At 39.7% G+C, this 22,618-nt stretch overlaps 1 protein-coding gene across 5 annotated transcripts in view; it reads left to right on the top strand.

The window, feature by feature from the left end:
- SBF2 (SET binding factor 2) overlaps nucleotides 1-22,618 on the top strand; it is a 478,855-nt gene that overhangs the window by 341,088 nt on the left and 115,149 nt on the right. For 4 of the 5 annotated variants that reach the window (XM_039470842.2, XM_039470843.2, XM_074401079.1 and 1 more), the window contains exon 17: nucleotides 11,342-11,410. The exons of the other annotated variant lie outside the window; for it this stretch is intronic. In XM_039470842.2, coding sequence (XP_039326776.1) covers nucleotides 11,342-11,410 — 69 coding nt within the window. The remainder of the gene's footprint in view (nucleotides 1-11,341; nucleotides 11,411-22,618) is intronic. 5 annotated transcript variants of the gene reach the window in all.

Raw genomic sequence — 22,618 nt, 5'->3', positions numbered from 1 at the left:
TAAAACTATACTCTTTAAAACAAAAGATTACTTGATCTAACTTAAAATCTATCTAATCAGTAACTGGGCTCCAACAAAGGTCCCCACAGAGACATCATGAAAGTACATCATTGTCCCTCTAATTTAAGGATGTATCTTAGTCAGCCATGAATTTATCTCATCCCTTTAAAATGCATTCTTATTTGTCATCCCTATTCCCTCTTGGGATAAAGAGATTCTTGAGTTCATTAGCTACAGCATGCCTAGAACATAGTAGATACTCAATAAATATTCAGTGAATAAATGAAAATTGTTATTCAAAGGAAAAGCCTAATTACTCTCAATGCTTGTTCTGGAAATGCAAGACCTAGTAAGATCATTTATACTATTCTTCTTTCAGCTTTATATGACATTCAAAAAGGCATATCACTCATTCAACAACTTGCCATAAATATTGATAACTACTTCTTAGTCACTGCTATAAAAATGCCATTAAATTGCTATAGCCTAGTAAAGAGACAGACAAGTAAATAGGTAATCACAATAGAGTGTGATACACTAAGCATTTCTTGGCCTCAGTGATAATAACATTTATTGAGTACTTACTATGTACTAGGTACAATTTTAAGTATTTTACATGTATTAATGATTTTTAACTTAATTGCATTGTGATCTGACAGTGGTATCTATATGATTCAAAACATTTTGAAATTTACTGATAGTTTTTGTTTTGTTTCGTTCTTGAGATGGAGTCTTGTTTTGTCACCCAGGCCAGAGTGCAGTGATGCAGTCATGGCTCACTATAGCCTCCACCTGCTGGGCTCAAGTGATTCTCCCACCTTAGCTTCCCAAGTATCTGAGAATACAAGCACATGCCACCACACCCAACTAATTTTTAATTATTTGTAGAGATGAGGTCTTATTAACACTCAGGCTGGTCTTGAACTCCTGAGCTCAAGCGATCCTCTCACCTCAGCCTTCCAAAGTTCTGTGATTACAGGTGTGAGCCATTGCACCCAGCCGTGATACTTATTTCATAGCCCAGTATGAGGTCATTTTTTTAAAATCCATGTGAACAGTTCTGGGTGCAGTTTTAGAGTACAGTGTCTATTAGAGCAAGCAAGTTTTTGTATATAGTATTCTATACATATCGATTAGCCCTAATTTTGAAGTATTTCTTTCTATCTACTGTATGATGACTGATTTTTCTACCTGCCTGACCTATCAGTTACTGAGAGAGGTATATTAAAATATTTTAACGTGATTGTAAATTTATCTATTTTTTATTTTACATCTGTCAGTTTTTGCTCTGTATGTTTTAAGGCTAAGTTACTAGGTTTAATTATTATATACACATTTAAATTATTATAGCTTTCTGGTAGATTGAGCGATTTATTGTTAAGTAATGCTTCATTTTATCCCTAGTAATGCATTTTGCCTTGGAGAGTATTTTGTAGTTTGATTTTATTTATTCATTTATTTATTTATTTTGACTTGAGTCTTTTTTTTTTTTTTTTTTTTTGAGTCTTGCCTGTTACCAGATTGGAGTGCAGTGGCGCAATCTCAGCTCACTGCAACCTCTGCCTCCGTGGTTCAAAAAATTCTCCTGCCTCAGCCTCCTGAGTAGCTAGGTTTACAGGCACATACCACAACATCCAGCTTATTTTTGTATTTTTAGTAGAGACAGGATTTAACAGTGTTGGCCAGAATGGTCTGGATCTCCTGACCTGGTGATCCACCCACCTGGGCCTCCCAAAGTGCTGGGATTACAGGCATGAGCCACCACACCTGGCCTATAGTCTGATTGTTAATATAGCTACCCCAACTTCTTGTGGTATTTGCCTGGTTCATATTTTTTCATCCTTTAAATGCTGTGAATCCTTAAATTTATATATATATATATGTTTATAAGCAACAAATATTTAGATTCTGGTTTTTAGATTCCCTGTCAATCTTTGTTTTTTAACCAGAACATTTGGTCCATTTGTGCTTTTGTATTTGTTACAAGTAGCTAGACAGGCATGAGTGGGGCAGGAGAAGGCTGTCCCCCACCCACTGGGAATGTTAGTTGATTGTTGGGCAGATATTACATTGCCTCTCTAAAAGTGATTAATTGTCAGCTGGCACTAGGGAGAGGCCATTTGCTGATTGTCCACAATTGATGCACTAAAGTGTTAATTGAATGCAGCCATCAGGGAGAAGCAACTTCCTGGACGTGCGCATTAAGAGACAAAGTGGCAGAGTATGACCTTCCAGGGGCACACCACACAAAAAGGGAAGAACGCCACAGACGGGCATGCATTTGACTTCCTGAACACAATGTGTATGCTTACGTCCCAGATATAAGGAGGGCACTGCACGTATAAGTAGCCCAGCCTAAGGGAAGAATCATGGGAAAGGGGCCAGTGTATAAAGTCCCAGGATCAAGGTTAAACATGGCACTTGACCTTCACGTGCCTGCTTGGGTCTCTTCCTAGCAATATTTCATTTCTTTCCTACTCTAAAGCCTTTTAAAATAAACTTCCACTCCTGCTCTGAAACTTGCCTTGGATTCTTTTTCTGCCTTATGCCCCTCAGTCCAATTGTTTCTTCTGAGGAGGCAAGAACTGAGGTTGCTGCAGACCCATATGGATTCACCATCAGGAACTTGGATGCCTTGACTGGTAACATACTTGGTGCTGCGAGACTCAGATATTTGCCACCACTAACATATTTATTCCTATATTCCTATCATCTTTTTTTTTTTTTTTGAGACGGAGTCTCGCTCTGTCGCCAGGCTTGAGTGCAGTAGCGCCATCTCAGTTTACCACAACTTCCGCCTCCTGGGTTCAAGTGATTCTCCTGCCTTAGCCTCCCAAGTAGCTGCCTTAGCCTCCCAAGTGTGCCAACGCACCCAGCTAATTTTTGTATTTTTAGAAGAGACACAGGGTTTCACCATGTTGGCCAGGATGGTCTGGATCCCTTGACCTCGTGATCCACCCGCCTCAGCCTCCCAAAGTGCTGGGATTACAGGCGTAAGCCACTGCACTTGGTCCCATCTTATTTTTTTCTTTTCTGATTGTTTCTCTTTTCTGAGTTTCTTTTTCCTCTTCTTCTTTGTTTTCCCTTGGGTTCAGGTTTGTTGGATTTTTTTTTTCTACTATTCCATTTTTTCCTCCACTACTTTGGAAGTTGCAACTCACTCTATTTCTATTTCTTTGGTGATAATATAGAAATTTTTAAATGCTTACTTAATTTTTGAAATCTAACTCCAGTCCACTCTCTTGCAAAGTCTATGCTACCATGGTTGTATAGTTTAATTTATGTTAATATTCTTTACTATCAAAAGACAATAATTGTTATGGTTTTATACAGTCAGTGTGTGTTTAGGTTTACCTACATATTTATCTCTCTTTTTGGCTCAGTTATTTTCCTACATCTCAGACTTTCTATCTGGCATCATAGGTGGCTTTAGAGATCCCAGAATTACTGTCATTCTTGTTAATGGAAAACCAAATCTATAAAGTATTTTAAAGAGGCTTATTCTGACCCAGTAGGAGTGACCACAGCCCAGCAGTTGGGTTGCAGTTTAGTTTTATATATTTTAGGAAGACAGAAATTGTAGGTAAAATCTTAAATCAATACATGGAAGCTGTACCTTGATTCATCCTAAAGAGGTGGGGTATCTTGGGGGGTGGTGGCTTATAGGTCATAGATGGATTCAAAGATTTTCTGATTGGCTACTGATTGAAAGAGTTAAGTTTTGTAAAAAGACTTGATGTCAGTAGAAAGGAATGCTTGAGTCAAGATAAGGGGTTTGTGGAGCTCAAAGCGCTTATTATGTAGATGAAGACTTAGATGTCTTATCCCTCAGAGATAATATGTGGTAAATGTCTCTTTTGAGACCATATAAGTGTCAGACTCCCAGCTAATCTCTCCAACCCAGAGAGAAAGTCTTAGAAAGGGAAGTCCTGGCTGCATTAATGGAGATTCTGTACAGATGCAAATTTCCCCCACAACAGATTACTTTGCAGGGCCATTTCAAAACATGTCAAAGAAAAATATTCTGATTTCCTTTTGGGTTTCCTATCTATCATGTGATGCTGTATCAGAGTCAGGTTGGAAAGGAAGCCACTTTATGCTGGGATAATTTTAAAAACCTGTTTTTATGCCTATGATCCCAGCCCTTTGGGAAGCTAAGGGTGGGAGAATCACTTGAGTTCAGGAGTTTGAGACCAGCCTGGCCAACATGGTGAAACCCCATCTCTACAAAAATACAAAAATTAGCCTGGCGTGATGGCTCATGCCTGTCTTCCCAGCTACTCAGGAGGCTGAGGTGGGAGATCACCTGAGCCCAGGAGGTCATGGCTGCAGTGAGCCAACATTGCACCACAGCACCCCAGCCTCCAGAGTGAGACCGGGTCTCAAAAAATAAAAATAAAAAATAAAACCCCATTAAATGAGATTTTATGGTTTGTGGAGTGTGACTTAACCCCTGATTTGCATGGCCTTGTGTTTATAATCTGTTATCTTATTGCTACAAAGAGTCTGTTTTGTCAGATCTGTATTTTTACCTAAACACCAAAAGGAAGAGGCATAATGAGGCATGTCTGACCTCCCTTCCTCTCGTGTCCAGGAATTCAGTTCTGTAGGTGTCCCTGGGATCCCTTTGGCCAGCGGTCTATTCAACTGGTTGTGGGGCTCAGGATTTCATTTTTGGTTTATATTCTCCTTATGGACTTCCTGCCTTCAGCAAGTGCTAGTCTTTGTGTCCTATACCTTGAGTCTCTTGAGTTCAAAACTAATACTAAAATTTGCCCACCAGCAGTTCCAAAGTTAAAATTTAGCTTCAGTGCTCTGTTTATCTTTCCAAGTTTCTACTTACATTTTGATCCGCATGTTCTTTGCTTTCTTGCCAATTCATTGCTTTGTATTAAGGATTTTAAAATATGTTATCTATCATTTAAAATTATTTTTAGAAAAATTACCTATTAGAATATGAAAACAACCATAAGTCAAGAAGCAAAAATCCATAACTAAATTTTAAAGTGATCTTTTGGGCTGGGTGTCATGGCTTATGCCTGTAATCCCAGCATTTGGTGAGGCAGAGGCAGAAGGATCCTTGAAGCAGGAGTTCAAGACCAACTTGGACAACATAATGAGACACTGTCTCTACAAAAAAATTAAAGATTAGTTGGATGTGGTGGCGTGTGCTTGTAGTCCCAGCTACTCAGAAGGCTGAGGCAGGAGGATCGCATGAGCCCAGGAGTTCAGGGCTGCAGTAAACTATGATTGTGCTGCTGCACTCCAGCCTAGGTGACAGAGCAGGATCTTGTCTCTAAGTAATTTTTTTTTTTTTAATTTTGTTTAATGATCTTTTGGTTGGAATTCTTTCATGACATTTTTGGCGATCTCAAATCATCATTTTCCAAAATATATTCTACAACTGCTTTTTAAAAAAATACTCAGTGAAATTGAATTTACAAAGGCATGTTATAAGTAAAAGTTCGATGCCACAAAGGAAATAGCACTTGAAGATAATTCCTCTCAACAAAGCAGTTTACTTCTGTAGAAAGGTGCGGCTCATGGATGGAGCAATGGTGGCTGCAAGCTTGCACAAGGGGGAAAGGGGTACTTATGCCTGACGGGGGTTGTCCCTACTGCTGTGTCATTCCCCTATTGGCTAGGTTTAGACTGGACAAGCTAGACTAATCCCAACTGGCTATTTTAAAGACAGTGGGGGTCCAGCTGGAGTGGCAGGGTGGGTATTTTGGCAGGAAGGACGGTTACTGGCAGGTCAGAGCAGATAGCCAGGGGTGACCTAGGTCAAAGAAGGTGACTGGAGAAGATCACTGGGATAATTTAGGGTGGAGCCAGGGAACGAGGCAACAGGTGGGAACTCCTGATTAGAACTGGTGGAGAAGGTTGTTTACTGGAATCACAAGGAAGTTAAACTTTAAAGTATAGAATTAAAAAATAAGAGATCTGAACATACTGACATACTGATTCTTTGAAGAGAAACTTGGGGTTTGCTATTACATGCTGCATACCGAATTATTTTCATAGAGTCACAGTTTAAAACCCTGCAAGATCCTGCATTTTTGTTTTTGTTTTAAAAAAAAGAAAGAGGCCGGGCGTGGTGGCTCACGCCTGTAATCCCAGCACTTTGGGAGGCCGAGGCAGGTGGATCACGAGGTCAGAAGATCAAGACCATCCTGGTCAACATGGTGAAAGCCCGTCTCTACTAAAAATACAAAAATTAGGCTGGGCGCGGTGGCTCAAGCCTGTAATCCCAGCACTTTGGGAGGCCGAGGCGGGTGGATCACAAGGTCGAGAGATCGAGACCATCCTGGTCAACATGGTGAAACCCCGTCTCTACTAAAAATACAAAAAAATTAGCTGGGCATGGTGGCACGTGCCTGTAATCCCAGCTACTCAGGAGACTGAGGCAGGAGAATTGCCTGAGCCCAGGAGGCGGAGGTTGCGGTGAGCCGAGATAGCGCCATTGCACTCCAGCCTGGGTAACAAGAGCGAAACTCCGTCTCAAAAAAAAAAAAAAAAAAAAATACAAAAATTAGCTGGGCATGGTGGTGCGTGCCTGTAATCCCAGCTACTCTGGAGGCTGAGACAGGAGAATTGCCTGAACCCAGGAGGCGGAGGTTGTGGTGAGCCGAGATCATGCCATTGCACTCCAGCCTGGGTAACAAAAAAAGCGAAACTCCGTCTCAAAAAAAAAAAAAAAGAAGAAAGAAAGAAAAGGAAAACCTTGTTTAATTTTGTTTACCCAGCATTTCCCCAATTCCCCCCAAGTAACAGCTATCAGTACTCTACAGAGCTAGTATTTGCAGAGTAGTTTAAAGAGCTCTCTCCACTCACCCTCCCCCCCATCATAAAAATACTCAGGAAGTCCTGAGTCTTCCTTGCAGAACCAAGCTTCTTTTTCCTCATATGTTTTATCTGATGATATAATCATGGATCTTGCTGTTTAATATAAATTTTAGATATTTGCTTTTTATATTTTCAGGGTCTAACCCTGCCTTAGAAATGGGGACCATATTGACTACCAGATGTATCTGAGTCCTCAGTCTACTAGTGATGCTTCTTTTTCCTCTCTCTCCTCCACTGGATTTTCCCTTTCAGTGTATTCCGGACCCTTCTAATTCTCAAGAATCAAAGTATTGGATAAAATCTCACCATTCATCTAGTCGAGCCCTATTGAAATTCATTAAACAATAAATTTAGATGTAATAACTCTTCAAGTGGCTTTTTTTTTTTTTTTTTTTTTTTTTTGAGACAGTGTCTCTTCTTTCTATGTCACCCAGGCTGGAGTGTTGTGGTGTGATCATAGTTCACTGCAACCTCAAACTCCCAAGCTCAAGCGATCCTCCCATCTCAGCCTTCCAAGTAGCTGGGACTACAGGCATGCACTGTCATGCCTTGCTTTTCATTTTTTAAATTTTTTGTAGAAGCAGAGTCTCTCTATGTTGCCCAGGCTGATCTTAAACTGGGCTCAAGCAGTCCTCCTTTGTTGGCCTCCCAAAGTACTGAGATTATAAGCATGAGCCTGCACACCCAGCCCAAGTGGATATTTTATTGCTCTCTTTTCCAACCTTGAAGATTTATAGTTAGGGACTTTTGCTCTACTCACCTTGTCCCTAATAAAGTCAGAAGTCATCAGTAACCTCTTATATTCACCAGTTTCTCATGGGTTTTTGTTTTCCAGTCTTCATTTTACTAAACTTCCTCTAAAGCATGTAATACTGTTGGTCATTACCTCTTAACATCTATGGTACCATTTTCACCAGTTCTTTCTCCACATCTTGATTTTCTCTCACTCCCTTTACATAAATATTTATCTTTTCCAGGTTTCTGCCTTAGCTCCTTTTTCTCATTATTCTCCTTACATTTATTCCTTTATTTATTCACTTGAATAAAGTGAATAAATAAAGTGAGGAAAGCAGGGTGTGAGCCAGGCTGCCGGCTCAGGCAGGCAGAGCAGCAGCCTCCTCCTGGTGTTGGGCACCTCCATCCCCACCTTTTCTCATTTCTCATCCTCACTCATTTCTTCAGTAAACATTTAGTCAAAATGATGAGTTAGTTAAAAGTATTATTTTTAGCATAATGTAGGAAGCTGGAACCTATCTTTTACTTTTTTATTTTTAATTGGGTCAAAGAATATGATCCATTTGAGAATGACTTTTTACTGCAAGGATTTACCTTATAATCCTTTTTTTTTTTTTTTTTTTTTTTTTTTAAGACATGTCTCGCTCCGTTGCCCGGGCTGGAGTGCAATGGCGCCATCTCGTTTCACTGCAACCTCTGTCTCCCAGGTTCAAGTGATCCTGCTGCCTCAGCCTCCTGAGTAGCTGGGACTACAGGCACAGGCCAATGTGCCCAGCTAATTTTTGTATTTTTTTTGTAAAGACAGGGCTTCACCAGGTTGCCCAGGCCAGTCTCGAACTCCTGAGCTCAGGTGATCACCTGCCTTGGCCTCCCAAAGTGCTGGGATTACAGACATGAACCACTGTGCCCAGCCTTATAATCCATTATTATTTCAGTAGTCATTGCAATAGAACATGCAGTAACTGTTTTTCAGAATTGACAGTACATGAAATTCAATTGAAAACTCTTTTAGTTGATCCCAGTACCAAAAGTACTCGTGCAAGAAAGTTTTTTCCTTTTTCCTCAGGTCGGTACTACACCCTCCCCATCCACAGCAGTATTTTGAAATAGTCAAAGATTATCCGTGGTATATTCTCACTTTCCCTTCTGACTCTTCCTCCTGTTTTCCAGAGTGCTTGTCTCTGGCACTAGTGTACTTAGGCAGCGCTAAGCCTTCTGCTGCTCTCCTGGTCAGGTCTGTTCTCACCACTCTCACACTCCAAATTGGTGCTGGAAGTTCAAATAATCCATATTTTTTACCTCAAGAATAAAAGGAAAGCAATCAAGTACAAAAGGCAGTGTCTAAAGGAAAAAACACCACACTGATAGGTAGATAAATCTAGATTCCAGTTGTGGCTCTGTGGCTGACATCTATGTCTCTTTAATCTGGAAAGTGGAGGAATTACAGGTATTGATCGACTTACGACCTATGCAACTTACGACCATTCAACTTTACGACCACAATCGCTAGCCACGACTGCTCCGCGTCTGGCAGCGCAAACGTTGCCCAGCTGGGCGTACGACAGTGCGGACCAGCTTCTGGCAGCACTACCATCTCCGTGTGCACCATTTCAACTGTGCATATAGCCTACTCAACTTATGACCAAATCGTGTTAACGACCGTTCCGTGGTCCCGACCGTGGTCGTAAGTCGAGCACTGCCTACACTGGAATAATCGATGTCTAAGGTCCCAGCTCTATGACATTGTCTAAGGTTAGGGCTTTAATCACTATTCTTGGCCCTCTAAGGAGATCAGTTTCAGGTTTTGCAGCCATTGTGGACACTGTTCTCGATTCTGGCCACATTGGACCCCACTGCCAGACAGAGAAAAGACTGGTTAATATAACTATATGAAAGTATCTATCCACTTGGTACAGTGGCTCACACCTGTAATCCCAGCACTTTGGGAGGCTGAGGCAGGCGGATCACTTGAGGTCAAGAGTTCAAGACCAACCGGGCCAACATTGTGAAACTCTGTCTCTACTAAAAATACAGAAATTGGCCGAGTACGGTGGCAGATGCCTGCCATACCAGCTACTTGGGAGGCTGGAGCATGAGAATTGTTTGAACCCAGGAGGCGGAGGTTGCAGTGTGCCAAGATCATGCCACTGCACTCCAGCCAGGGTGGCAGAGCAAGACTCCATCTAAAAAAAAAAGTTATCTATCTAGCACAGTGTCCTCGCAGTTGATCTATGCTGTAGCATGTGTCAGAATTTCTTTTTAAGGCTGACTATTCCTTGCATCTATGTGTGTGTGCTTGTATTCCATGTTTTGTTTATTCACTTATATGTCAACAAGACACTTGGGTTGCTTTTACCTTTTGCCTATTGTGAAAAATGCTTCTGTGAACATGAATATACAAAAACCTGTTTGAGTTCTTGCTTTCCATTCTTTTGGATATATGCCTGGAAAAAGAATAGTAATATACGGTAATTCTATGTTTCTTTCTTTTTTTGCATGTGGGGAATTGCTATACTGTTTTCCACAGTCACTGTGCCGTTTTACATTCCCACTGAGATTTCTTGACCTTCCTATTCATCAGCATTTCACCCAGTGGGTTTTAGAATCAGAATCAGTGATATATCTTATCTAATTTTTTTTGTCCTTTTTTTTTTTGAGATAGAGCCTCGCTCTGTCACCCACGCCGGAGTGTGGTGGCGTGATCTTGGCTCATTGCAACCTCCACCTCCCGGGTTCAAAAAATTTTCCTGCTTGAGCCTCCCAAGTAGCTGGGATTACAGGTGCCCACCACCATGCCCAGCTAATTTTTGTATTTTTAGTAGAAACAGGGTTTCACCATGTTGGCCAGGCTGGTCTCGAACTCCTGACCTCAGACAATCTGCCTGCCTTGGCCTCCCAAAGTGCTGGGATTACGGGCATGAGCCATCATGCCTGGCCTGCAAGATACCCTTTTTATATAACAATAAGAAAGAAAAAGTACCTCCAGTCAATTATAAGATGATCCCAATCTCAGAAACGTTAAAATGTGCAAAAAATGTATCTTAGACTCAGTGGAATACAGTTGGTAAATATACTAAACCCCCTCCAAAAAATATCTTGTGTAAGTTATACGACTTAACACAGTCTTTGTAGAGCAGGAAAGTAAAGGTAGCTACTCGGCAATAGTGTATGAAAATACCTGTCTCAACTGTACTTTTACCTAATTTATTTATTATTTTATTTATTTATTAATTTTTGAGATTGAGTTCATTCTTGTTGCCCAGGCTGGAGTGCAATGGTGCGATCTCTGCTCACTGCAACCTCCACCTCCCAGATTCAAGCAATTCTCCTGCCTCAGCCTCCCGAGTAGCTGGGACTGCAGGCGCACGCCACCATGCCCAGCTAATTTTTGTGTTTTTAGTAGAGACGGGGTTTCACCATGTTGACCAGGATGGTCTCAATCTCCTGACCTTGTGATCCGCCCACCTCGGCCTCCCAAAGTACTGGATTACAGGCGTGAGCCACCGCACCTAGCCCTTTTACCTTATTTATAAAAGGGCTTTGCGCAGTTTTTTCCCCTAAAACTTACCTAGCTGTGCCTTACCTAGCTGGGCAATCTAGAATAAAAGTAAAAACTCCTCCCGTTGAATCCTCTGCAAAATAAAAATAAAAAGGTAAAACCTCATAGGACAGTAAATAATGTATCCCAGATGTTGGTTCCCATATATTTGTGATTTCTGGTAAGTATCCTAATGCTCATTTGTCTTTGTTTTGCTTAAAGGATTGTTCAAGTTTAGAAGAATATAACATTGCTGCAGCATTACTCCCTTTGACCAGTGCATTCTATAGGGTAAGTTTCATTGGTCCAAATATAAGCTTGTTATGATTTACATAAATGTATTCAGTTTGATTTATTATGGAACTACATGAATCCTATCCTCTTAGTAGTATGCCTAAGATATATCTGTGGTTATATTTGTTAAAACATTTATTTCATACTATGTGTAGGAAATTTAATATAGAACACTAAATCATCTCCTAAAATAGCACCCACACCCATTACATGCCTGCCTTAATTTTCTTTATAGCACTTTATAATACCTGAATTTATGTTATGTATTGGTTTGTTTACATGTTTTTTCTCTATCACAGAAAGTAGATTCCGTGAGGCTGGGATATTGTCTGTCCTCTTTTCTGCTATATCCCAGTGCCACTCAGTAAATATTTATTGAATGAATGAATGACATCATTGAAGCCAGAAATTAGAATTTTCTGGAATGTTCAAAGTTATTTTTTAAAATTCTGTCACTTATTACAGTGCTCCTATCTATGCTTTTTCATAAATAGATTCATTCTTATGGCAGACAAAATCAGCAAATTTCTTTTCCCGTGAAGGACTTGTAAAGAATTAGATAACCAAAAAATTTAAAAAAAAAAAAACAAAAACAAAAAAACAAGAATTAGCTAACCAGCCATACTTGGAATAATGCATTTAATACATCCTTCTGAAATATGCAATAATAAACAATAAATCTGTGATAGCAGCCGGCTTACTATTCAGCCACATGCACAGTCAGCTTCAAGAGACAATAAGTTAGTAAGTTTGGTAACTACCATGCTGTTTCTCTGTGTTAAAAAATTAACCGTACATGCTTATGTTTTAGTGGTAGGCTTGGATTTGATGTTTTGTGGTTGACATGGTTTGTTGTTGGATGAGTTTGTTTTAGATTGTTTTGGTTTAGGGGTGAATTAGTCAAGGTCCAATCAAGAGCCCAAAACCACACCAGTAATTTGAGCAGAGAAATTTTATTTTATTTTATTATTTATTTGTTTTGAGACAGAGTTTTTGCTCTTGTTGCAAAGCAATTCTCCTGCCTTAGCCTCCCAAGTAGCTAGGACTACATGTGTGTGCCACCACACCTAGCTAATTTGTGTGTGTGTGTGTGTATGTTTAGTAGAGATGGAGTTTCACTGTGTTAGCCAGGATGGTCTCGATCTCCTGACCTCGTGATCTGCTTGTCTTGGCCTTCCAAAGTGCTGGGATTATAGGCATGAGCCACCATGCCCAGACAATTTTTGTATTTTTTTGTAGAGACAGAGTTTTCCATGTCACCCAGGCTGGTCTTAAATTCCTAGACTCATGCTGTCTGTCCACCTCGGCCACCCAAAGTGCTGGGATTACAGAAGTGTGCTACCACGCTTGACCAGAAATTTTAATATAAGGAGTTATTAAGTAGTAACAGGGGATTAACTACTAAGAGTTAGAGGGAATTCTAAAGAATACAGGAATACAATATAGGGAGCAGCTACTACCTCTAGGGCTCAGGTATAATACCTAATGAAGTAGTAAACTTGGAAGAGAGCCCCCCCCCAGATCTAGGCTGATTCAGATCATGTGGGAGAGGTGTTATTATGGCCACTGGATAGCACAGAATTTCACCAGACTAGGACTAGCAAGCAGTAAACTGCCTGCTGGAGTGCTAGCAAGACTTGCTAGGAAGCCACCCACTAGAATGGCCTTGAAACTTCTAGGGTGCCAGTGAAACTTGATGGGATGCTACCAGCTGGGGTACCACTGAAACTTATGGATAGTGAGCACTGCCACTGTGTTCCCAGACACCATCAGCAGGTACCTACCACAGGAAGCAAGAAGGAGAAAGTACACCAGAATCAGGAAGAGAATCCACTTCCTACTGCAGTGTTCCTTCAGCACCTTTACTGGCAAACCTTAATAATCTGCAAAGGGGAAATGTTTATAAGGGCCAGTTCCAGTATCACAAAGCAAGATAAAGAAGGATAGATTTGGAAGAAGTACCGCATTGATAACAGAATGATTAGGTAAGGTAGAGCACACTGATTCTTAGATATTTCTAAATCTTTATCTTTTAGAAAATTATTTCTAGTGCATATTGGATTTGTTAATTCAGGCAGTAGATGTAAATTGCATTATCCTTGGCACAAATCGCAGATTAGCCATCTTCATGCTGTTCAGCCAGTATAAACTCCTGGATCTTGCCAGCATTGCTTCAGAGAATGGACTCAGCTGCTTGTCTTGTTTAAATTTACTTTTAAAATATTTTAAATAACATATATTAATTTTTTTCAGTGGAACAAAAGTTTATTGAGTATCTCAATATAAAAAGCTGCCATAACAGGCAACATCATGGGCAGCAACATTAATAAAACATTGACATGGTCCTTAGGAATTTATATTAATAGTCTTTCTAATACTGCAGGTAGTGTTTAAAAATCAAACTGGTCCACAACGCCACCAACCAGATGGACATTATCTTAAGTAAAAGAGATATGTGCATATATGTATAAAATCCAGATGGTACAGAAAGGAACAAAATGCAAAGGAAAAGTTCCCTTTCCCACCTTCACCCAATTTCTTCTGAACCATTGGTTTCCTTCCTGGGGAAAAGGGGTGGGATTGAGGGTGAGGGGCCAAGGAGGAGTCATGCATTATTGCCAGAATATTCAGATGAAAATTATCTTTTTAGGGGGGCAGATCAGTTGAGATCAGGAGTTTGAGACCAGCCTGGCCAACATGGTGAAACCTCATCTCTACTAAAAATACAAAAATCATCTAGGCATGGTGGAGTGTGCCTGTAGTCCCAGCTACTCAGGAGGCTGAGACAGGAGAATCACTTGAACCCAGGAGGCAGAATTTGCAATGAGCCAAGATCATACCACTGCACTCCAGCCTGGGTGACCAAATGAGACTATGTCTCAAAATAAAAATAAAAATAATTTTTTAAAAACTTACCTTTTTAAACAAAAAGCATCAAACCATTTACACTGTTACACACCTTGATTTTTTCCCTTAGTAGTACATCTTGGTTATCCTCTCATAATAGCATATATACCTAATATTTTTAATTATTTCATTTATAATTCTAATGAAAAGTGTGTATATAACTTCTGTTCTCATATAAGCAGGATGTTTCGTTCGTCCAGATGAAAGGTTATGTTTATCTTTTAGAGTTTTACTTAGTGTCAAAGTGATCAAGATTTCCCCCTTGCAACATCGCCTGTCTTCTAACCTTCGGGATTTGTCATCCAACAGCCACCACAAATTATTTTTTTCCCCTAGATTGTAAGCCTACAGTTCCTTCTTCTTTCTACTTTTACTAAATTACATGTAGTTCATTAACTCTTATGGAAGCCTTCTTTGAAGGTGGTACCTTTACAGCTGGGTCTAAATTCTTAGGATTACTTTTACTGTGAAAATAATGTAATCTTTTAGGCCGGGCGCGGTGGCTCAAGCCTGTAATCCCAGCACTTTGGGAGGCCGAGGCGGGTGGATCACGAGGTCAAGAGATCGAGACCGTCCTGGTAATATGGTGAAACCCCGTCTCTACTAAAAATACAAAAAAAAGTAGCTGGGCATGGTGGCACATGCCTGTAATCCGAGCTACTCAGGAGGCTGAGGCAGGAGAATTGCCTGAATCCAGGAGGCGGAGGTTGCGGTGAGCCGAGGTCGCGCCATTGCACTCCAGCCTGGGTAACAAGAGCGAAACTCTGTCTCAAAAAAAAAAAAGAAAAAAAAAAAAAAGAAAATAATGTAATCTTTTATACTTATGTTTATTGTTTATAGGGTACTTTCATTTTCTCTTTCAGTTTATTACATATGCCAAGCCCTGTGTTTATGTCTGTTGCAGAGTAATCACAGATTAGTAACACATAATCCTTACCCTCAAGACACTTACTGCCTAATGGCCTTTCATATCCATTGATCAGCTGTTGACCGTAGAGGAATCATTTCAAAGTTAGTGAATAATAACATTGGGTTCTTCATTGGTTTACTTATGCTCTTTTTACTTAAAGATTATGATTGTTAAATTAAGAGCCAGAGTATATGCTGAGAATATGTAAAGCAGGGTTTCCTGTCTAAAGGTTACTTTTTTAGAAGGAAAATAGCAAGAAAGTAAAACCCAATAGAGAAGAAATAGAACCACAATGGGATACTTTTGTATTATTTTTTCCCAGCAATAGCAGTGAGTAACAATGAAAGTCATGGCCCCTTCACCACAAGCCACTGTTTAATTTTTTTTTTGAGATAGCATTTCACTCTTTTTGCCCAGGCTGGAGTGCAGTGGCAGAATATTGGCCCACTGCAACCTCTGCCTCCCAGGTTCAAGCTGTTGTCCTGCCTCAGCCTCCTGAGTAACTGGGATTACAGGCACCCGCCACCATGCCTGGCTAATTTTTATATTTTTAGTAGAAATGAGGTTTCACCATGTTGACCAGGCTTGTCTCGAACTCCTGAACTCAGGTGGGCCACCACTCTTCACCGCCCAAAATGCTGGGATTGCAGGCGTGAGCCACCATGCCTGGCTGCCACCATTTAATTTAATGCCTTTTCTCCAGTGACCCATGCACCTCAGGGTCACCCTGTTGTAGTTCTTAATAACCCAGGTATTCTGAGGGGTTTTCTGGAATCTGTCAAAATATGGCATATCCCTCCCATTACTACTTTGAGGCATATCTGTTGGTTATTGATACTCAAAATGACTCTCAGGAGAGCTAACAGTTTCTCCTTTGGTACCCATTATAGCCTATGTTTACCCTGGGAGGAAAAATAAATACTCTGTTCACCTTGAAATGCCATCACCCTGAAGTGAAGCCTTTCCAGATTCTAAAGATCTCCCACATGTACCTGGCATTTCAGGAAGTTTTATTGATTGAGTTAGGTCTCACTTCAGAATAAGAGCATTATTTAGACACCCATTCTCAGTAGAAACGTGTTTTTTCTTCACAATTCTCTATTCAACATGTAAAAGTTTATTTTCTAGTATCTAGCCATTCAAAATATTTATTTGTTTGAAGAAACTTACTGAAGTATTGTTTATATATCATAAAATGGACCCATTTTAAGTGTGTATTTTAGTAGTTCTAGTGTTTTACAGAGTGGTAGAACGATCACCACGGTCTAATTATAGAACATTTCTCAAAAACAAAAATAACTAAGTAAATACATAAATAGGCCAGAGTGATGGCTTAGGCCTATAATCCAGGCACTTTGGGAGGCCAAGGTGGTGGATCACCTGAGGTCAGGAGTTTGAGTCCAGCCTGGCCAACATGACGAAACCCCTATCTCTACTAAAAATACAAAAATTAGCTGGGCGTGGTGTCATGCTCCTGGAGCCCCAGCTGCTTGGGAGGCCAAGGTAGGAGAATCGCTTGACCTTGGGAGGTAGAGGTTGCATTGAGCCAGGATGGCACCATTGCACTCCAGCCTGGGCAACAGAGTGACACTCTATCTCAAAAATAAAAATATAAATAAATAAATAGATAGAACATTTTTGTCATCCCAAAAGGAAACCTTATGCCCTTTCACAGTCATTCCCCATCGCCAGGTAACCACTAATCTGTTTCAGTCTATAAATTTGTCTTTTCCAGACATTTCATTTAAAGGGAATCATATAATATATGTTCTTTCGTGTGTTGCTTCTCTCACTGAGCATAATGGTTTTGAGGTTCACCCATGTTGTTAGAAGATTTAAGACTGCTAATTATTAAGAATTTTCCAGGCCGGGCGCGGTGGCTCAAGCCTGTAATCCCAGCACTTTGGGAGGCCGAGGTGGGTGGATCACGAGGTCGAAAGATCGAGACCATCTGGTCAACATGGTGAAACCCCGTCTCTACTAAAAATACAAAAAAAAAAAACTAGCTGGGCCTGGTGGCGCATGCCTGTAATCCCAGCTACTTAGGAGGCTGAGGCAGGAGAATTGCCTGAGCCCAGGAGGCGCAGGTGAGCCGAGATCGCGCCATTGCACTCCAGCCTGGGTAACAAGAGCGAAACTCCGTCTCAAAAAAAAAAAAAAAAAGCATTCTTCATAAAGGCCCACTAGTTTATCTGGTTGTGAATAAAAATCTTGGATCTAGTTATTATTTCCATTTCAAAATATAAAAACCCCTGGCAAGTGAATTCAGGATAGGGTAACAGGAAAGTCTACCTGAAAAAAGTAATCTCTATCATTTGTGTAAATCTAACTTACCTCATCAGAGAAGCAGTTAGAAAAGTCACATGTCACTTGTGTAAATCTAACTGACCTAATCAGTTAGTGACGTTAAAGCATAGAGAGCCACAGCATTTCCTGAGCTAGCTCCTAAGTGGTGACCTTCCTGCCACCCTCAGACTCTAGCACTAGTTCTTTCCCCAGCGGATACCCCCTAACATGAATAAAGTAAAATCTGTGTTTTTCATGTCAAAGCCTGGTATTTCTTGTGTAAGTCCATTTGCCTAACAAAACACAGTAAAGAACGGAGTCCAGAGGAAGGTGACAGGAATAATAAAGAGAGCTAATATTTATTGGACTTTTACTATATACAATACAAGATGCTACATTTGACTTGCAGTACCTAATCTAACCCAATGGAATTTTATTCCATTTTAAGGTGAAGGAAATATGGCTTGGAAAGAATCTATACTACCTAGCTAGTAAATGTCAGGATAGACTCACTCAATTGTGTCTGATTTCAAAGCTCAAGTTCTTTAACTATAATAGAGTTCTTCAAAGGAGTCCCAATTTATGAAGCATACCTCTAGGAACTTTTTAAAATCTTTTTGCTTAGAGATATTGAATTGGCATTACTCCTAACCTCTAATTTCTTCAGCCATTTTTACACATACATCCAGGAAATATACTTTACTAAGTTTTGGCTTGGAAGGGCAAAGTCAGGATGTTATGGTTTAATTAATTATTACATAGTATTATTTATAAGTTTCAAATATTCATATATTTCTTTTTCTTTTCTTTTTTTTTTTTTTTTTTCTTTTTTTGAGGTGGGTTTTTAGGTTTGTTGCCCAAGCTGGAGTGCGCCATCTCGACCCACGCAACGTCTGCCTCCTGGGCTCAAGCAATCCTCCCACCACAGCCTCCTAAGTAGCAGGACTGCAGGCATGCACCACCACACTCAACTAATTTTAAAAAGTTTTTTTCTTCTGTAGAAATGATGCTTCACTATATTGCCCAAGCTGGTCTCAAACTCCTGGGCTCAAGTGATCCTCCCCCTTGCCCTCCCAAAGTGTTGAGATGATAGGAATGAGCCACCGTGCCTGGACATTTCCACATATTTCTAATAGAAAACCCAGTTCTCAGAATTACACTAAATACGCATTTGTATTTCACTGATAGTTCGGAAGTTCCTTGAATACTGACTTTGCCTTAGTAGTTAATATGGATCCTGATTGTTCTACTATAGATATGAGAGTTTGTAGATAATTCTGATGGAATCCAAATAAACCCACTTTAATAGTATTAAGATTGTGGCTACAAGAAAAATCTTATAGAAATATAAAAAATAGATATTTCATGTCGTCCCTTTTAATGGTAAATGATAAGAGGCTCTTAAAATCTACAAAATAGGAAAAGAATTTTTTTTTCCGATTTCATGATCTGAATACATTGCATTTTCTATAATAGGTCTCAAAGTATTATATTTTTTGCCAAAAAAAAAAAAAAAGCAGGGAGGGAATGGGTGATGAAGGGTCTTTTTTCATTTTTTTTTTCTGCTGTAAACCAAATATTAATCTTAAATTAGCAGAAAAATATTTGAGAGTGAAGACAAGCATTAGTGCTGGCTGAATCCAAATTTGGCCTGGAAAAGATATGAATGTGTTTATTACAGCACATCCTTCCAGCACAGCAGAATTTTCAAATGGTCAGAGAATTAGTGTCTTGCTTTTATTTCCTCCCTTCATTTTCTACTTGTTCTTTAAGACAGTTTAACATTCCTTCCTCCTCCTCTTCTCTTTCAGCACAATCTCTCATTGCTTCTCCCACTTTTTCTTTCTAGTTTTGAAAGACTGCTCCTTTATCCTACTGCTCCTGGAAAACCTCTGCTTCTGAGAAACTGTGAATTATTATAATTAGTTTAGAACTAATGTTCTTTATTAAGATGAGTTTATATGTACTATTTAAGCTAGTGATAGAAGGAAACCGGGGTAATTATTATTCTTGTAGATGGGAATGAGAAAGAGTGGGTGAAGTATGACAAGATATAAATACTACAGGCAAAGAAAACACGTGAATCACTTACTGGGAGTAGTGACTGGAAATGGAGGCAGAAGGAACAGGTAGTCTGTGGCTAAACTATGAAGCACCATGTTAAGGAATGTTAATGTTGCATAAACATTAAACAAAGAAGTAAAACAAATATCTTGCTTCTGTGCTCCCATGACTTTTTAAAAAAGGTTTAAATAAATCAGCACAAGTAAGATTTGAAGGAACATGGTTACTTATAGATTATTTATAAATTTATTTATAAAGTTACTTTAACCACCTTGGTAGAAAAATTTATTTCAGCAGTCTCTGAGTGTCTCCCTTCTGTAAAACTCTGTACTTGGTAGCCATTGTGTGGGTCACAGGAGTGTTGAGACATGGTTTCCGAAATGCATTAGTTGATTAGTGGGATAGACAGGCATGAAAATAACTAACAGTAAGCAAAATAGGAGGAAACAAAGTGAAATGTTGTACTCAGTAGGAGTATGCCAGTGATTAAGGAGACTAATCTATTGATTTGTTTTTTTTAATGGCAAGACTTCTCCTTGTAACATTTTTGTGTTGGTTCTGGTAATGAGATACACTTAGAGATGAACTAGCTATATATCTTTCCCACTGAACATACTGCTATTTGCAACTCATTTTCAACAGATCACTTCAATCATCTGTTGAGTACCTGCTATATATGATGCAGCAAGGATAGAAATGATCATGATGGTAGTGATAGTTAACACATATTCAGCATTTCCTATGTGCCAGTCATTGTGTCTAAGCACTTTGTATGCATTAGACTGTAATCCTCACAACCCTGTAATCTAGATTATCATTACCTCCATTTCACATTTGAGGAAACAGTATAGATAAATTTAAGTAATCTGCCAAGATTATACAATAGTAAATAGGAAAAGGAAGCATTCAAACCTAAGGACTTCGCCTTTGTCAATATAGCATACTGGATATTCTGGAACACCACTCCCCCAATCACCCCCACCATCACTAAAACACTAAAAAGGTAGGATAAAATATAAATATTTTATTAAATGCATAATTAAGCCCAAGAAAGTAAGGTAAATTTTAAGGGTGAAAAAAATGAGAAGAGGCAGGAACCTAAGGTGGTAATCTGGTGCTGTAAAGTTGCAGCTAACCTGAAAACATCTAGCAATACTTGGAACCAAGAAGCTATTTGATACTGGGTAAGGAGATGGAAATTTGTAAATATACTATATTCATAAATTCAAGAAACAATTTCTGTCTGGGCACAGTGGCTCACACCTGTAATCCTAGCACTTTGAGAGACCGAGGTGGGCAGATCACCTGAGGTCAGGAGTTCGAGACCAGCCTGACCAACATGGAGAAACCCCATCTGTACTAACAATACAAAATTAGCCAGGCATGGTGATACATGCCTGTAATCCCAGCTACTCGGGAGACTGAGGCAGAAGAGTCTCTTGAACCCGGGAGGCAGAGGTTGTGGTGAGCCGAGATCACGCCATGGCACACCAGCCTGGGCAACAAGAGGTGAAACTCCATCTCAAAAAAAAAAAAAAAAAAGAAAAAGAAAAAAGAAACAATTTCTAATTCACAGTAACTTTCTTGCCTGGATTATTAGCTTCTTAATGGTCTCTCTGCTTTCACCTTTGCTTCTTTGCATTCTATTATCAACACAGTTGCCAGAGTAACCCTTTAGAAACAATCTAAATCACATCATGCCTCTGCTCCAAACCCTCTAATTTCTTCTCGTTTTACTCAGAGGCACTTTTCTAGATTAACTCCATGATTGTATACCTCAATTCCCTCATGTCTTTACATAAATGTCACTTTCTCAGTGAGGCCTATCCTGATAACCCTATTTAAAATCTTATTTATCACTACTCTCTAGCATTCTTACTTCCCCTTCCCTGTGTGCGTGCGTGCGCGCGCGTTTGTGTGTGTGTGTGTGTGTGTGTGTGTGTGTGTGAGAGACAACTTATTTTCTGTGTCTTGCGAGAAGTGGCAACATGAAGGCAAGAAGTTTTCATTTGTTCACTGGTATATTCCATTCTCCTAGACTGTGCCTGGTACATAATCAGTGCTTAATAATGAATGGAAGAAATTAATGAAATAATATAACAAAAATCTAGTACAGAAGATTAATAAAGCCAAAAGTTGTTTTTTGAAAACAGTAATAACTAGACTTCACTCTCCAGTGTTTTCTAATTCCAGAACCCATCCCTTTTACCACCAGATAGTGCACAGCTTCCTTCTGCCTCACAAGTCCTCCTGAGTGGACAGTAGAGTCAGACTGCCTGGGACTTAATAGCTCTGTGACTTTGAGTATATTGTTTTACTTCTCTCTGCCACTTTATGGTTAAAGTGTCTTTAACCATAAAAAAGTGCCATAATAGTATCCACCCATAGAATTGTTTTGAGGATTAAATGTGATAGCACATGTAAAGTGCTTAAGCAGCCTTCAATAAATGCTCATGACTCCTGCTGACTTTTTTGTTGTTATGGTAATTTGTCCTCTTCCTCTTCCTCTTGTGAAGCTGACCACAGTTCCCCACAAAGTGCTATGAATATGGTAAAACCTAATCAGAAGCGCTGTAAGTGGACATACTTGTTGTCTGGCACAAGAATCAGCACTCAAACCAACTGTCCAGTTAACTCTTATCCACTCTATGATGAATTTTTATAGTAATGACAGATCAATAATGGGAGAGGTTCAGTTGTGTAAGAATGAACATGATTTGTATATTGCTCTTAGGTCAAGAGAACTTTGGGATAACTCTCCAGTGGCTCCATAAGAACAACCCTACTACCCTTCCCCATCCTCCCTGTGCACCCGCTCCACACAGACACTCATAGACACACATACACCACTCTACTTTCCAGGCTCTGTCTCTCCACTGAAAGACCATATGCTGATTACTTAAACTGAAAACAAAATATCTAACTCCCGAAAGGTATCATGGCCAATATACTATTTAGAAGTGGGCCATCACTAAACATTTGACACTTTGGGGCAAAAGGAATCTGAAAGGTGTAGTCATGCCTGCTATCTATCCTTC

This window comes from Saimiri boliviensis, chromosome 6 (genome assembly GCF_048565385.1).
Source record: "Saimiri boliviensis isolate mSaiBol1 chromosome 6, mSaiBol1.pri, whole genome shotgun sequence".
In the NCBI taxonomy this organism is placed as follows: Eukaryota; Metazoa; Chordata; class Mammalia; order Primates; family Cebidae; genus Saimiri; species Saimiri boliviensis.
The sequence above is the reverse complement of the archived record's forward strand: the minus strand, read 5'-3'. Positions and strand labels throughout refer to the sequence as shown.